The sequence below is a fragment of the Megalobrama amblycephala genome, linkage group LG19 (assembly GCF_018812025.1).
Source record: "Megalobrama amblycephala isolate DHTTF-2021 linkage group LG19, ASM1881202v1, whole genome shotgun sequence".
NCBI lineage: Eukaryota > Metazoa > Chordata > Actinopteri > Cypriniformes > Xenocyprididae > Megalobrama > Megalobrama amblycephala.
The window spans coordinates 4,563,251-4,581,262 of NC_063062.1; the positions used below are offsets into that span (position 1 = coordinate 4,563,251).

The window sequence follows — 18,012 nt, forward strand, 5'->3', positions numbered from 1 at the left end:
GCTATGCCATACTTTATTTTGCTGTAGCCATACAGATGAAGTTAACACACTTAAAATTCCAGTTATGGACAACAAAAACAAAGAAATTTCAAGTTTTTCAACTTCGAATCTCTTGTCTTCAGTTTCTGTCATTGTAGTGATGTGAAATATCAGCAGGAGTTTACAGGATTATTTTGACTTTATTTTGTATTTGAGCTGCGCGTCAAAAATAGGCGAGGCGCCTATCTTTAGCGAAGCGGCGCAGTGAGCCTCTTCTGGGACGCTTCTCAAACGCACCGCGGCGCGGCTGGTGTAAACACGAGCATTGACTAGAGTAGCCGCGAATAAGCTCCGGTAGCCGGGTCTCAGCCGTAACGTGCCGCACACGCGTGCAGTGTAAACGAGGCTTTAAGCTACTGAATAGTACAGCACGCACAGATGCGTCACGCGTGCGAGTGGACGAGACGCTGCGCATGACACGTGACGTGATTTATCAAGGGCCCGGCCCGACCCGGCCCGCGGGTCGGGTCGGGCCAAGTCCGGGCTCGGGCTCGGGCAGAGAATCTAAGCTCTAGGGTAGAGGGGTTACATTGGTGCCGTGACCCGGATGGGAGTGAGGTTTAGGGGGGTGAGTGTAACGGAGGCCAGCTAGTAGTTGCTGTGTGAGTAAACCTCACTCCTCTGATCTCAAAAGATGCTCTAGCGACTGACACTAGGGGTTGCAGCCTTTAGCCTCCTTGTTAGAGCGTCCAACTCTCACGCCGGAGACCCAGGTTCGAGGCCCGTGCAGAGCGGGGCAAGTAGGACCTGGGTAGAGGGGTTATGTATGTAGATAGAAATGGCTCATTCTAGGGTAATAAAAGCATAACGGTTCATTATGTAAGGTCTGTATATACCAATGAAAACATAGTTATGTATAATATATTGCATTTCTGTCAATAGATCCTCCTAAATATTACACACTGGTCATTTAAGCAGCAATTTAAAATGTATTAAAATAGACAATATTTTGGATAGAATAAATTCAGACTAGTGAGCATAAGAGACTTATTTTAAAAACATTAAAAAAAAAAATCTTACCAAACTCAAACTTTCAAAAGGTAGTGTATATTTATATTGGAATGATTTTTCTCTGTACTTAATATATTTATATTTCTGCATTATATTCTATGTAAAAACAACCAGAATAGTAAACAGTCCCTGAAGTCCTCTTATTGGTGTACGCATTCATGGAAACAGTATTATGGGACGACGTGATGAAGTCATTAAGAAGCTTACAGACGTTGGGGCAGATTAGATTTTGCTCTTCTAATCCAACAGATTATCACTGCACACAACTCTACTGACCAGTAGGGCTTTACATTTGAACACAATTCTCTTGCATTGATCATTTCTTGCATCCTTCGATACAGAATCAACACATTCACTGCAAAACATAACAACAAGGACCATTTTACGAGATCTGCAGGAAATGGACTGGCCACAGATGGGATTTATGTCATGCAGTGATGCATTTCCATGATAATTCTATTAGAGCCCATGTGGACGAGGCGCTTTAGAAAATACTACACGCCGTCACTAATGGATGCAGGTGCTCATCAGCTTGGCAGTTAAGCAGCAGCGATATCAATTTCTACAAACCTGGCGTGTGGTGTGTGCTGGAAAGACGTTCGGCACTTTTAGGAAGAGATAAATGGTATCCTTAGCACCGTGTGGGGACATGGAACCAGAAGCCGGAGAACCAGAGGAGACAACATTGGAGTCTGAAATGTTTGTTAGGGAGAAAGAGGAGGTGAAGAGTGAAGAAGGTAACCAGCCCTGGCAGGTGCTCCAAGAACCAATCACGGAGCTGCAGAGAATGAACATTACAGGTAAGGAGGATGAGAAGAAATCAGTGGAAGACAAAGATGATGAAGAAGGAAGTGAGAAGAAAGATGAAATGGAGAATGAAGAGGCAGAAGAGATGAAGTGTGCTGAAAACTTAAGCAACATGCCCACAGATGCTAATGCCTCCAGCAGCGACCCAACCAATGAGTCCATTCTCTCAAATACTCACATCAGCCCACCTGTGACCAATGAATCAGACCCAGAGGACAGCAGAAAACTGACAAAGACTCCCAGTTTTGGGAAAACAGTTCGGTTTAAGGAAATTGAAGCAGTGGAAGAAAGGGACAGCTCAGATGACACTCTTTTTCCAGACTTTGACAATGAAGAGTGGAGCAGCGCCAGCTTTGAGGAGCTGTTTCTGGCAGACGACTGGAAGGATGTTACAGGTATGTCCATGTTGACATATTAGTTTAGTCTGAAACAAATAATACACTCAAAGCCATCCAATTTGTTATCAGGAAATCGTTGAAAATACTCTTCTCAACACCTAACGTCTAAATGGCCATTTTCACAGTGATGCCATAGATTATAAGAACCATTTTGAGTTCCTGAAAGAACCTTTTAGTGAAAAGTTCTTAACAAAAACTTTTTTTTTTGTCTTAAGCTGTGGTCACATTTAACATTGTTTAGCAAATTTGCATGAGTGAAAGCCAGGCATCAGGAATTTCGTGAGAGGGTGAAATATTTCCCTATGCAGATTTTGCCATAGGTTTAAATTGGTCAAGCAGATTTGTTGGTCTTGTTGACCAACAGAAAGCTGTTTGGTTTGAGAGTAAGTGACTTCTATGGGAGCTGTACATGCTTCATAGAGCAAGACACTGTTGACAATAAACAATAGACCTATTTTGTCCAAGAAATTTCATCAAAATTTCACTAATGTGACCACACCTTTACTGTGAAGAACATTTTAATGCTCTGAAGAACATTGTTCCACTATAAAGAACATTTTCTTCAAAGGAAAGTTTCATGGATGTTAAAGGTTCTTCAATAAACCAGAGATGCCAATAAAGAACCATTATTTTTAAAAGGTTAGTTCACCCAAAAAATGAAAATCTTGCCATTAATTACTCACCCTCATGTTGTTCCACACCCATAAGACCTTCGTTTATCTTCAGAACACAAATTAAGATATTTTTCATAAAATCCGATGGCTCAGTGAGTCCTGCATTGCCAGCAAGACAATCAGAAGTATTTAAATAAGACGTATTTAAAACAGTTCATGTGACTACAGTGGTTCAACCTTAATGTTATAAAGCGACGAGAATACTTTTTGTGCGCCAAAAAAAACTAAATAACAACTTTATTCAACAACATCTAGTGATGGGCGATTTCAAAACACTGCTTCATAATGCTTAGAAGCTTTATGAATCTTTTGTTTCGAATCAGTGGTTTGGATGGAATGTTGTTTGGAATCAGTGTTTATCAAACTGCCAAAGTCACATGATTTCAGTAAACGAGGCTTCGTTACGTCAGAGAAATTTCAATGGTTCACCAGTGGGGGTGTGGTTTGATACACGCTCCAAACCACTGATTTAAAACAAAAGATTCGTAAAGCTTCATGAAGCAGTGTTTAGAAATCACCCATCACTAGATATTGTTGAAATAAAGTCATTATATTGTTTTTTTTTTTTTTTTGCACACAAAAAGTATTCTCGTCGCTTCATAACATTAAGGTTGAACCACTGTAGTCACATGAACTGTTTTAAATATGTCTTTAGTAGCTTTCTGGGTATTGAAAGTGTTAATTGTCTTACTGGCAATGGAGGCCTCACTGAGCAATCAGATTTTATGAAAAATATCTTAATTTGTGTTCCGAAGATGAACGAAGGTCTTACAGGTGTGGAACGACATGAGGGTGAGGAATTAATGACAGAATTTTCATTTTTGGGTGAACTAACCCTTTAAGAAAACTGTCTCAGTGTTTTTTGTTTAAATAATAAAAGTCCACAAAGTTCAGTGTTGTTTTGGAACCCACTGACAGTCATTATATGGACAAAAACAGTTGATACATTCTTCAGAATATCTTCATTTTTGTTCCACAGCAGAAAGAAATTCGTACAGGTTGGGAATGACATAAGTAATCAATGTCAGAATTTTCACTTTTGGGAGAACTATCCTTTTAACAAGCTTAACCAGAAAGACCTCCTTGGTCAGCAGCTTTACTAACAACACACTAAAAACATCCACACACAGTTTGACACTATTGCTTTAGGGTCTTGTTGATCTCTTTCCCCTCCCCCGTTTTCCCTCCACTACCCCAACCGCCTGTAGATGACCGCCTGGTAAGGAAGAAGGTGTTACAGGCCAGTCCCGAGAATGCCCTGACCCCGGCTTGGGGTCAAGAGGTCACACTGAAAATGCAGGGTGTGCTAGAGGATAGGACTATGGTGGAGAAAGATTGCAAGCTGGTCTTCGTTATCGGAGAGGGAGATGTCAACCAGGTGAGACACATAGACAGGCAAAGGAACACACACACACACACACACACACACACACGCACACACACAAACTCTGGAACACCTGCCAGCATCTTGTCTATCACCTCGCACCTGCTGCCTGTAGAGTTTTCCATAGGGATTAACCTGTGTTTTCACATGTTGAGTTCTGTATGTGTTTACCCAAGGCTGGGAAAAAGCCACCTCCTTGCTGATTCACTTTTCAATGGAAAGTTAGTAAGGTCAATCTTGTTTGCCAACAGTTCAAACTGTATTAAAGCCTTAAAGACTGCGAATAAGCATTGATTGCTTAAGTTATCTTGTTATGACTAAATCTATATGCATACAGTAAAATCTATAGAATATGTGTTATCTGAAGTTTAAAATGTGCCCGTTTTGCATGTATAGGCGCTGGAAGAGGGCGCCATGTCAATGAAGCAAGGGGAGATTGCTTTACTGCTTGCAGATTCACAATACATCTATGGACTCCTGGGAAGGTAAGAGAGAATATACCTGTGTTATTTGCCCAATAATGTATACACTGACTGGGTTTTGGGACTAAAATACAAGCCGTTTTTTTAAAGGTGAATTTAGGTTTTCACATTCTAAGTTAGACATTCAAAAAGGAAATATTGGAGGGTGGAGAGCACTGCTAAACGGGTCTCTTGTGACATCAGTTTGAAAAAGTCAAGTGTCTTCTATCCTCACGGGGTGGGACAGAGTCCTTTTATACCTGTTGCTGTCAGGGCAAACGGCCTGTCCCCAGTAGCTTGTTTAATGAACCATGAACAGCAGCAGATGGCTTTCCCAAAACACAATTGAGGACGTTCAGGAACCCCTTTGACTTCTTTAACTATAGGCAATAATTTTGACTAACCACTCGCTTCACTCACTAATTTACATCATGAGGGTGAAAACTCATTAAAATGTAAGTTTAGTTTTACTTACGTGGCTGATGTCTATCTTTTCAGAAGTAAAAAGGGAAAAACAGTGCTGCACATTCTCAGGGGTTTGTGACATACATCAGATGTTATTTTTATATATATATATATATATATATATATATATATATATATATATATATATATATACAGTACAGTCCAAAAGTTTGGAACCACTAAGATTTTTAATGTTTTTAAAAGAAGTTTCGTCTGCTCACAAAGGCTACATTTATTTAATTAAAAATACAGTAAAAAACAGTAATATTGTGAAATATTATTACAATTTAAAATAACTGTGTACTATTTAAATATATTTGACAAAGTAATTTATTCCTGTGATGCAAAGCTGAATTTTCAGCATCATTACTCCAGTCTTCAGTGTCACATGATCCATCAGAAATCATTCTAATATGCTGATTTGCTGCTCAATAAACATTTATGATTATTTTCAATGTTGAAAACAGTTGTGTACTTTTTTTTCAGAATTCCTTGAAGAATAGAAAGTTCAAAAGAACAGCATTTATCTGAAATACAAAGCTTCTGTAGCATTATACACTACCGTTCAAAAGTTTGGGGTCAGTAAGAATTTTTATTTTTATTTTTTTGAAAAGAAATTAAAGAAATGAATACTTTTATTCAGCAAGGATGCATTAAATCAATCAAAAGTGGCAGTAAAGACATTTATAATGTTACAAAAGATTAGATTTCAGATAAACACTGTTCTTTTGAACTTTCTATTCATCAAATAATCCTGAAAAAAAATATTGTACACAAATATTTTGTACAATTGTACACATTAAATGTTTCTTGAGCAGCAGATCAGCATATTAGAATGATTTCTGAAGGATCATGTGACACTGAAGACTGGAGTAATGATGCTGAAAATTCAGCTTTGCCATCACAGGAATAAATTACTTTGTGAAATATATTCAAATAGAAAACAGTTATTTTAAATTGTAATAATATTTCACAATATTACTGTTTTTACTGTATTTTTAATTAAATAAATGTAGCCTTGGTGAGCAGACGAAACTTCTTTTAAAAACAATAAAAATCTTAGTGGTTCCAAACTTTTGGACTGTACTGTATATATATATATATATATATATATATATATATATATATATATATATATATATATATATATATATATATATATCACACACACAGTAAAACTGTAATATTAGTGAAATATTATTACAATTTAAAAATAACTTTTCTATTTGAATATATTTTAAAATATATTAAAATAGAAAAGTGTTTTTAAAGTGAAATTAAAAAAATATTTATTTTATATTTAACTTTTAAATCATGAAACTTTATGTAAAAAAAAATAAAATAAAAAATGTGTCCCGCATTTTCATGTACCATCATTTTGAGTTAAATGAAGTCTGAAAATCTGTGTGTAACTTTAAGGAACGTCACTACCAAACTGTATCTAAAATTGTCACTACCGAAACAGTCACAACCGGAACATGTGGTGAAGTTTCGGCAGTGACATCATTGTTTTTTGGGGATTATGCAATAAAATTTAGTTTTTGTGTACAACTGTTCAGAACTGTGCTAGCTAACCATGTGCTGATTAGCATCTTTGAGCTATGCTCAAAAGTATCTAAATCTTCGGTAGTGACATCAATGTTTTGGTAGTGACAAAAGGAACACACAATCATTTATTTGGGGGAAATAAACCAAATTTTAGTGCAGTTATGCAAATCATTAGAATTTTAGTATGTTTTATTATGCAAATTATTAGTGTTTTAGTATGTGAGTTAAAATTCTGTTATGTGATGTGGTGGCTACTGGCTACCAACACATTACTATAACTACCAAAAATGTGCAGTCACGGCCGAAACATGGGATGTTTTGTCAAAAATAAAGTATATTAAATTATCAATTAAGATGTTATTATAGTGTTTGGTTCAATGTATATTCAAACTAATGAATCCTTAACTTTGAAATCAGTATGATATGCCTTTTACAAAGAAAGACTGGATTCGAAATACAACAAATCTCATAAATTACACTTGAAATATTGTTAAAATTGTAATTGTTACTGTGAAAACTTTTTTTTTTTTTAAATAGCAAAAATATATTTACAAGGTAGATGTAAAAAAAAAAAAAAATTAATAGGTCAATGTAATCCTTCTTATTAAATTATTTATTATTGTGTTTCGGTAGTGACAAATTTGGGGAGAGGAAAAATATTCCAAAACTTTCTGAGAATTAACTGCATAATTACCAAAAATGTGTACCTTGAATATTACAAAATTTGTAAAAAAATAAATAAATAAATAAATAAAATTTCAAGCCATTTCCAACTCTGACTTTGAACCGACTCAGTAGAATGGCCCATATATATACATATATATAATTTTTGAATGCTTTAGAAATGGTGTAAATTAAATAGGCTAGTTCTGTTATAAATAGCTGTTTCATTTTCCATGCGTTTACTTTGTATTCACAAAGTTCACAAAGTAAATCCATGCATGTAGACAAGCAGTGAACGGTCATGTGTTTTTGAGAAGACATTCCAGAATTAGAGATTTCAAATCAATTGCACGGGTAACCATGTGCTGTGTCTTTACTTCATTGCAATATGACATTTGCGTATCCATCGTCAGATTTGTGATGCCTTCAGATGATATGCAACTGCATTTACTGAGATGCAGATCCCTGCCTGTGATTTAGAGGGTATTTTAGGCATGAGTTTACTTATTACAGATTACAGATTTTGTAAGCACAAAATGACCAGAGATTACTCAGAGATCCTGGGGGACCGCGAGTCGGGGTCATGTTGTTCTCGTATCACGATTGTGGTCTTGAGCTTTGGTCTGTTTGTATGCTAACTACACAAGCACACATATGTTTGTGTGGAGTGCAGCGTGTGAGAGGGCTCAGGAGTGATCGTTAGCTTTGGCTTGTAGCAGTGCAGACACAAGGGCTGGAGGGACATGTTCCTGTGTGATTCTCTCTCTTTGGCCCTGTTATGAGTGGCGTCCGCTGGGAGCTGGCAGTCGTGAGAGGCAGACTGATCCGCAGTTAATGGTTGTTTTGATGCTACTGATTAGAACTGTGAGCGGCAAACTTAAATTTAGCCCTGGCCCAAAGGTAGACCTCACAGGCTTCTTGCCAGCACTTAAAAGGATGACAGCAAAGCCACTGTGACAACATCTCCTCCCATGGCACTGAATAGGTACAACGCACACACACACCGACAATGCTTCCCTAAAAAGCAGCTGCATTTAGCAGAGGTGCTAAAATCAAACCTCTTCAAAATAAAGGTTCCAAAAGGGGATTTTCACAACAATGCCACAGAAGAATTAACAGTTCTTAAAAGAACCATTTTTTTCTTAGTGTGAAAAACATTTTAAAGAGGACCTATTATGCTTTGTATAATTTCAACTTTTTTAGAGTGTAATGTTGCTGTTTGAGCATGAAAAAGTTCTGCTAAGTTACAAAGTGCAAAGTCACTCCAAAGAGAGTTATTCTCTATATCAGTGCGCATTGTTTCTGAACTCCCTCAAACACCTCCATTGTAGTCTTGAGTTTTCTTCCGGGAGCAAATATGTCACAAAATTCCCCATTTAAATCATTTTAGCCCAAGGTATACGCTAAAAAAGGGGCGAGGCCTTGTTGAGTTGGGTTAGTAGTGTGTTGAAACTCATTGTTATGGTAAGGGACGTGACATTTCCCAAACACACTCAAAGCAGTTGACCAATCACAACACACTGGCTCAGCCGGCCAATCAGAGCACATTGCAATTTTTGGAAGGAGGGGCTTCATAGAGACACAGGGGTGTGTTTCCCATACAATGACTTAAAGGGACAGTTCATGGTGTATATCTATCTTCTTTTAGACTCACACAATCTGGGATATATTTAAAAATATCCTGGCTCTTCTAAACTTTATAATGGTAGTGAATGAGATTTTGAAGCCCAAAAAATGCATCCATCCATCCATCATAAAAATAATCCAAGGGGGTTAATAAAAAGCGATTCGGCTGAAGCGACGCGATTCGTTTTTGTAAGAAAAATATCCATATTTAAAACTTTATAAACCAAGTGAGTAACCCCTGACGCGATGTATGATGCAGGATGTAGGAATAGCGTGAGCTTAAACGCCTCTCGCGGTTTAAAAAATAGGGCTGGGCAAAAAACTCAAGCTCCTCCTCTCTTATATCGAAATTTTCCGACATTTCTCTTTAAAATTTCTCGTTTTAGACTTCTAATTTGTGACTGGTGTTTTGTTTTGCTCTATCCTTTGCGCTTCCGCGTTCGTCATTACGTCATGCGTAAGGTCAGAGGTTACTCTTCCATCGCAAACCAATGCGTACGGCCGTTTGCAGGAAGCTAGTTATTGTAGTTAATAAAGTTTTAAATATGGATGTTTTCCTTACAAAATCCCATCGCTTCACTTCAGAAGGCCTTTATTAACCTATTGGAGACGTATGGATTATATTTATGATGGATGGATGCATTTTTTCTGGCTTCAAAATCACGCCCCCCATTCACTACCATTATAAAGCTTAGAAGTGTTTGTCGATGTAAATCTGATTGTGTTTGTCTGAAAGAAGATAGTCATATACTGCTAGGATGGCTTGAGGGTGAGTAAATCATGGGAAAATTTTCATTTTTAGGTGAACTATCCCTTTAACTCGCTGCTAAACTACCATAGTAAGATGCATCATTGAAGAAAACAACTAGTCACAACAGCTAATTTCCCGAAACCGTATTGTTGCAAATTTGTCGTTCAACCACAATGGTCAATGATGTCACGCAGGAAGTAGAGTAATAACTTTTTTAATCAGTTTGAGATTGTATTAATGCTAGACTTTTTGCTATAATTTACGGACATGGCATCTATGGACTAATTCTCATTTTTTCAGATATTTTGCTTTATTTACAGATTCAGTCATAGGCTCGTTCTTAAATACTAGAGCACGTACACACGTGCATCTCTTGACAAACTAAAAGATGTAAATGACATTTGTATATATTCGATATATAAACATATACATATAGATTGCACTGAATGTCAGCTTGCTTATTTTGCTCAAGATAAGGATTTATTAAGTCCACGTCATGCAAACAAGAAACTATGCTTCTAACCACAGGTCGAAAGCTGTCGTTCAAACCATACAACTTTGTTTGTTGGAACTACGGTTTTGGGAAACATTGACTCGTTGAACTATTGCTGATAACGACGGAACTTGCGACAGATAATGATTCTTTCAGAAAACACACCCCAGAGTGTTACTGAGAGACTGGGAAGAGAGGTGCTGCAACAATGTAAAATATGTGAAAAATAATGTTTTTTTTTTAACATTCAAGCATGAAAACCTATTCTAGTACACCCCAAAATCAAGACACTGAAAAAGGGCTTCTTTAATAATCTAAAGAACTATTTTCCACTATAAAGAACCTTTTGGGGAATGGAAACGTTCCATGGATGTTAAAGGTTCCTCATGGAAAACCGTTTATATTCTTCTATAAAGAACCTTTATTTATAAGAGTGTATACATATGTTTGAACTGCACAATATACTTCTACTATCTTAAAAAGTGAACAAGATAATATAAACAGGCCTGTTAGATATTCGAGAACTGAGTCTGATAAAGGCTCCTTTGACAAGGAGCTCAAAAAAACAAACCAAAAAAAAAAAACATCACCTCCAACATGTTTTCCTTATTTGACAACTGTGACGGCTTGTCAAAGTGGCAATACGGCAGATGGAGGGAGCGGAAAGTAGCTGAGAGGAAGCTCCTGAAGGAAGAAAGAAAAAAAAGGAAGAGTTAAAAGGAGCATGAGAAAAAATCTCATTTAGTTTCTCTCCAGTGGCTGTGGCACGTATTGACTGAGCCCTGTCGGTAGCCTGCTACAGACAGCGCTGTCTCCACCAAGAGCACTTCACAGCTTTTTGTTGGAGCCGACTGCAGACAGACTCATTCAACTGACTGTGATTGGAGTCACAGCGTTGTGCTGAAGAGTGTGTGTGTTTTCTCTCTAATGCATGCATCAGTGGCTTATTAGTTATGGAACAGCAGGTGACTGTTTTTTCATTAATGGAAGTGGATCAAGGTTAAAGCACATCCATGTTGATCTCCCAGAAAAGCACATAAGAGCAAGTAACTCTGATCACATCTCACAATGTTGCAGATAATTTCCAAATGTGTGAAGACATCAACTGGACCCCTTCAGTCGCTGACCTGTAGGCATACAAATAAAAAATATCTCTGAAGCTTTCAACAATATCAGATCTATGGAAGATTGTTTCTGCCACAGATTAAAACAATTTAAAAGATCATTTTTAACTCACAATTCGTACTTTTTTCTCTCACAATTACGAAATATAAAAATGCAATTGCGAGTTATGAAGTCAAATTCTGAGAAAACAGACTTTTTTTCCTCAAACTCAAACTTTTTTCCTAAACTCGTTTACTTTGACTTTATATCTCAAAATTTTGACTATATATCTCGCAATTCTGACTTTATATCTCGCAATTCTGACTTTATATCTCACAGTTATGAGTTTATATCTCACAATTCTGACTTTATATCACACAATTCTGACTTTAAATCTCCCAATTCTGACTTTATATCTCGTAATTCTGACTTTATATCTCATAATTCTGACTTTATATCTCGTAATTCTGACTTTATATCTCATAATTCTGACTTTATATCTCGTAATTCTGACTTTATATCTCGCAATTCTGACTTTATATCTCGCAATTCTGACTTTATATCTCAAAATTCTGACTTTATATCACACAATTCTGACTTTATATTTCGTAATTCTGACTTTATAACACAATTCTGACTTTATATCTCGCAATTCTGACTTTATATCTCGCAATTCTGACTTTATATCTCGCAATTCTGACTTTATATCTCACAATTTTGACTTTATATTTCACAATTCTGACTTTATATCTCACAATTTTGACTGTATCTCGCAATTTTGACTTTATATCCAACACTTCTGACTTTATATCTCACAATTCTGACTTTATATTTCACAATTCTGACTTTATATCTCACAATTTTGACTTTATATCTCACAATTCCGACTTTATATCTCAAAATTTTGACTATATCTCACAATTCTGACTTTATATCTCACAGTTATGAGTTTATATCTCACAATTCTGACTTTATATCACACAATTCTGACTTTATATCTCGTAATTCTGACTTTATATCTCATAATTCTGACTTTATATCTCGTAATTCTGACTTTATATCTCATAATTCTGACTTTATATCTCGTAATTCTGACTTTATATCTCGCAATTCTGACTTTATATCTCGCAATTCTGACTTTAAATCTCGTAATTCTGACTTTATATCTCGCAATTCTGACTTTATATCTCACAATTCTGACTTTATATCTCACAATTTTGACTTTATATCTCGCAATTCTGACTTTATATCTCACAATTTTGACTTTATATCTCACAAGTCTGACTTTATATCTCAAAATTTTGACTGTATCTCGCAATTTTGACTTTATATCCAACACTTCTGACTTTATATCTCACAATTCTGACTTTATATTTCACAATTCTGACTTTATATCTCACAATTCTGACTTTATATCTCAAAATTTTGACTGTATCTCGCAATTTTGACTAATTATCCAACACTTCTGACTTTATATCTCACAAGTCTGACTTTATATCTCAAAATTTTGACTTTATCTCGCAATTTTGACTTTATATCTCCCACTTCTGACTTTATATTTCGCGATTTTGACTTTATATCTCGCAATTCTGACTTTATATCTAACAATTCTGACTTTATATCTCAAAATTTTGACTTTATATTTCACAATTCTGACTTTATATCTCACAATTTTGACTTTATATCTCACAATTCTGACTTTATATCTCAAAATTTTGACTGTATCTCGCAATTTTGACTTTATATCCAACACTTCTGACTTTATATCTCACAATTCTGACTTTATATTTCACAATTCTGACTTTATATCTCACAATTTTGACTTTATATCTCACAATTCTGACTTTATATCTCAAAATTTTGACTGTATCTCGCAATTTTGACTTTATATCCAACACTTCTGACTTTATATCTCACAATTCTGACTTTATATTTCACAATTCTGACTTTATATCTCACAATTTTGACTTTATATCTCACAATTCTGACTTTATATCTCACAGTTATGAGTTTATATCTCACAATTCTGACTTTATATCACACAATTCTGACTTTATATCTCGTAATTCTGACTTTATATCTCATAATTCTGACTTTATATCTCGTAATTCTGACTTTATATCTCATAATTCTGACTTTATATCTCATAATTCTGACTTTATATCTCGTAATTCTGACTTTATATCTCGCAATTCTGACTTTATATCTCGCAATTCTGACTTTAAATCTCGTAATTCTGACTTTATATCTTGCAATTCTGACTTTATATCTCACAATTCTGACTTTATATCTCACAATTTTGACTTTATATCTCGCAATTCTGACTTTATATCTCACAATTTGACTTTATATCTCACAATTCTGACTTTATATCTCAAAATTTTGACTGTATCTCGCAATTTTGACTTTATATCCAACACTTCTGACTTTATATCTCACAATTCTGACTTTATATTTCACAATTCTGACTTTATATCTCACAATTTTGACTTTATATCTCACAATTCTGACTTTATATCTCAAAATTTTGACTGTATCTCGCAATTTTGACTTTATATCTCCCACTTCTGACTTTATATTTCGCGATTTTGACTTTATATCTCGCAATTCTGACTTTATATCTAACAATTCTGACTTTATATCTCAAAATTTTGACTTTATATCTCACAATTCTGACTTTATATCTCAAAATTTTGACTGTATCTCGCAATTTTGACTTTATATCTCCCACTTCTGACTTTATATTTCGCGATTTTGACTTTATATCTCACAATTCTGACTTTATATCTCACAATTCTGACTTTATTTCTCAAAATTTTGACTATCTCGCAATTTTGACTTTATATCCAACACTTCTATATCTCACAATTCTGACATTATATTTCACAATTCTGACTTTATATTTCACAAGTCTGACTTTATATCTCCCACTTCTGACTTTATATTTCGCAATTCTGACTTTATATCTCACAATTTTGACTTTATATCTCACAATTTTGACTTTATATCCTACACTTCTGACTTTATATGCTACACTTCTGTCTTTATATCTCGCAATTATGTGAAAAAAAGCCAAAATTGTGAGATAAAAAGCCACAATTACTTTTTTTATTTTTTATTCAGTAGCAGAAACAAGCTTCCATACATATCAATACCAAGATCAAGAATATTATGCACAAAAAAAAAAAAAAAAAAAAAACCTTCCATTATTGTTAGAGACAGTGTTGTTATTGTTAACTAAAACTAGTTATTGTTATTGTTAATTAAAAAATAGTTTTCGGTAATTGAAATAAAGCTGAAATTAAAATTAAAAAAATATAAATATTAGATTTAAAAAAAAGGTTTCTTTACAAAATGTTTTCTTCATTAAAATGATTATTTTTTTATTTTCAAATACAGCACGCTAAAAAATTCAGCTATAATGTAACTCCATAAATTCATAAACACACTGTTATAGAAAACAATAGCATATGCTGAAAACCACTGATGGTTTATAGTTTTCAGCACCTTCTAACTGATGCTTTCAAGACTATCACAAGTCATTTTCGCAGCACTGTCAGCTGGCCAAAAACTCTCTCACAGACCATCCTTGTTGAACCCTGATGTGATTGTCTGAATGATGATACAGCTTCAATATGGGCCAATCACTATTAGTAATGCCATAGTAGCCTTTAAATTCATGTTTATTGTTTTATACAAATGAATTATGATGTCATTCTAGAGCAGATGGCAGAGAAGATGATATGTTTACTCCTTACAGCTAAGAAAAAGTGCTGCTAGTGTTTGTCGAAAAGCCCACCAATCACATTCAATTTGCTTTGACTCACCACCACCATTTAATTTATGTTTGGCATTTGCATAGAATATGCCAAAGACAGTGATGATACAGAAATCCCAGGCCGCTTTTAAAAATGCTCCTAATGTAAATGAGTCACCCATTTTGCTGGAAAACACGATAGCTGATCACTGCTCACCCACTCACCCTCCGTCACACAAACACACATTGTTGCTTTCTCACTGACACACACTAAAAACACACATAGATAGACAAACACACCCTCACCGCGAACCCCGCGCTCCTCTTTTCTCTCTCTCTCAAGCTTTTATCTGTATACTTGCCGGAATCCAACACCCCCGACAGATAAACATGCTGGACATGAGCAAATAATAAATTAGCGTGTGAGCCGGGTACAAAAGTTCTCAAGCCAAACAGAGCCGTGTGTGTTATGTGTGTTATGGCAGAAACACAATGCTGTCTTTTCCAGGATGTGCGGAGATGAGGACCACCTTCATGTTGGTCTTGGCGAAGGGACTCAATGAGCCGTGCTAGAGAGGAAAGTGTGTATTTACTCGGACATCGAGACATGTCGTAAAATTTAATGAACAAACCCCAGATGGCTTGGGATGAACTGGAGTGGATCTCTAACAAGAATATCACGCTGAAATTGTCTCATAAAAAACTGGTTGTGTTCATGTTTAAAGCACAACCCAGTCCTTAAATGACCCCTGACAATTTCAATGCTCACTAATGTGAGATCCAGTGAGCAAAGCAAATATACAGGCATAGTGGATGACTGGGATTGAACATAAGGAGAACCAAAGGTCACTGGACACCTTAACAGATTCATTAAGCCTTTTCAGGGAAAAGCTGTAGTTAACTACGATAAAGCTAAAAACAAATCCTTACCATATGTCATGGGGTGGTAAACTGCAAGTTACCTTGGCATTAAAGGTGACTTTAAAGTGTGGCTCATCTAGAAGTAGGAATATTTTAGGTTCAATACCAGTTAAGGGATTAGTTCACTTCAGAATTAAAATTCCTGATGTCATCCAAGATGTACAGTACAGTCCAAAAGTTTGGAACCACTAAGATTTTTAATGTTTTTAAAAGAAGTTTCGTCTGCTCACCAAGGCTACATTTATTTAATTAAAAATACAGTAAAAAACAGTAATATTGTGAAATATTATTACAATTTAAAATAACTGTGTACTATTTAAATATATTTGACAAAGTAATTTATTCCTGTGATCAAAGCTGAATTTTCAGCATCATTACTCCAGTCTTCAGTGTCACATGATCCTTCAGAAATCATTCTAATATGCTGATTTGCTGCTCAAGAAACATTTATGATTATTTTCAATGTTGAAAACAGTTGTGTACTTTTTTTTTCAGGATTCCTTGATGAATAGAAAGTTCAAAAGAACAGCATTTATCTGAAATACAAAGCTTCTGTAGCATTATACACTACCGTTCAAAAGTTTGGGGTCAGTAAGAATTTTTATTTTTATTTTTTTGAAAAGAAATTAAAGAAATGAATATTTAGGATGCATTAAATCAATCAAAAGTGGCAGTAAAGACATTTATAATGTTACAAAAGATTAGATTTCAGATAAACACTGTTCTTTTGAACTTTCTATTCATCAAATAATCCTGAAAAAAAAATATTGTACACAAATATTTTGTACAATTGTACACATTAAATGTTTCTTGAGCAGCAGATCAGCATATTAGAATGATTTCTGAAGGATCATGTGACACTGAAGACTGGAGTAATGATGCTGAAAATTCAGCTTTGCCATCACAGGAATAAATTACTTTGTGAAATATATTCAAATAGAAAACAGTTATTTTAAATTGTAATAATATTTCACAATATTACTGTTTTTACTGTATTTTTAATTAAATAAATGTAGCCTTGGTGAGCAGACGAAACTTCTTTTAAAAACATTAAAAATCTTAGTGGTTCCAAACTTTTGGACTGTACTGTATATGTTTCTTTCTTCAGTCAAAAAGAAATTAATTTTTTTGAGGAAAACATTCCAGGATTTTTCTCCATATAGTGGACTTCACCGGGGTTCAACGGGTTGAAGGTCTAAATTGCAGTTTCAGTGCAGCTTCAAAGAACTCTACATGATCCCAGACGAGGAATAATCTAGTGAAATGATCGGTCATTTTCTAAAAAAAAAAAAAAAAAATGTATATACTCTTTAACCACAAATGTTCGTCTTGCACTGCTCTGCGATGTGCCACGCATTACGTAATCACGTTGGAAAGGTTTTCGGTAGAAGTACCGCAGTAGGCTAAAAAACTCCATCTCATTTTCTCCTCAAACTTTAAAATCGTCCGATATCATTGTTTTAGCTTTTTTTGTAAAAGATGTTTGACTTAGTCTTTGCATGTCCTTTTACACTAGATCGGTACTTACGTCACGCATGACCTTTCTAATGTGATTACATAATGCGTGGCATATTGCAGAGCAGTGTAAGACAAGCATTTATGGTTTAAAAGTATATACATTTTTATTTTTTTAGAAAATGACCCTTATTCCTCGGCTGGGATCGTGTAGAGCCCTTTGAAGCTGGTGACGTATTCCGGACTTCTTCAATCATTTCATCCACATAAACCCCACAAGTTCACATTCAAATCTGCCTCCATCCAATCAACAACCTAGAGCCAAGTCCCCTGCCCTACATTTTCTTTTCTTTTTCGATTATCTGTTTCATTTGGATGTGAGTCACAATATGGAGGAAATGATCTGTCACTATTTCCATTATGTTGCAACTCTAAAAATCTGGACTGCAGTGAGC

The 18,012-nt window shown here is 35.2% G+C and overlaps 1 protein-coding gene across 1 annotated transcript in view; it reads left to right on the forward strand.

Annotated features, from left to right (window-relative positions):
- Positions 1–888: 888 nt before the first annotated feature.
- fkbp16 (FKBP prolyl isomerase 16) overlaps positions 889–18,012 on the forward strand; it is a 67,057-nt gene continuing 49,933 nt past the window's right edge. Inside the window, exons 1-3 of the mRNA XM_048169299.1 lie at positions 889–2,252; positions 4,138–4,307; positions 4,710–4,798. Coding sequence (XP_048025256.1) covers positions 1,673–2,252; positions 4,138–4,307; positions 4,710–4,798 — 839 coding nt within the window. The 5' untranslated portion in view covers positions 889–1,672. The remainder of the gene's footprint in view (positions 2,253–4,137; positions 4,308–4,709; positions 4,799–18,012) is intronic.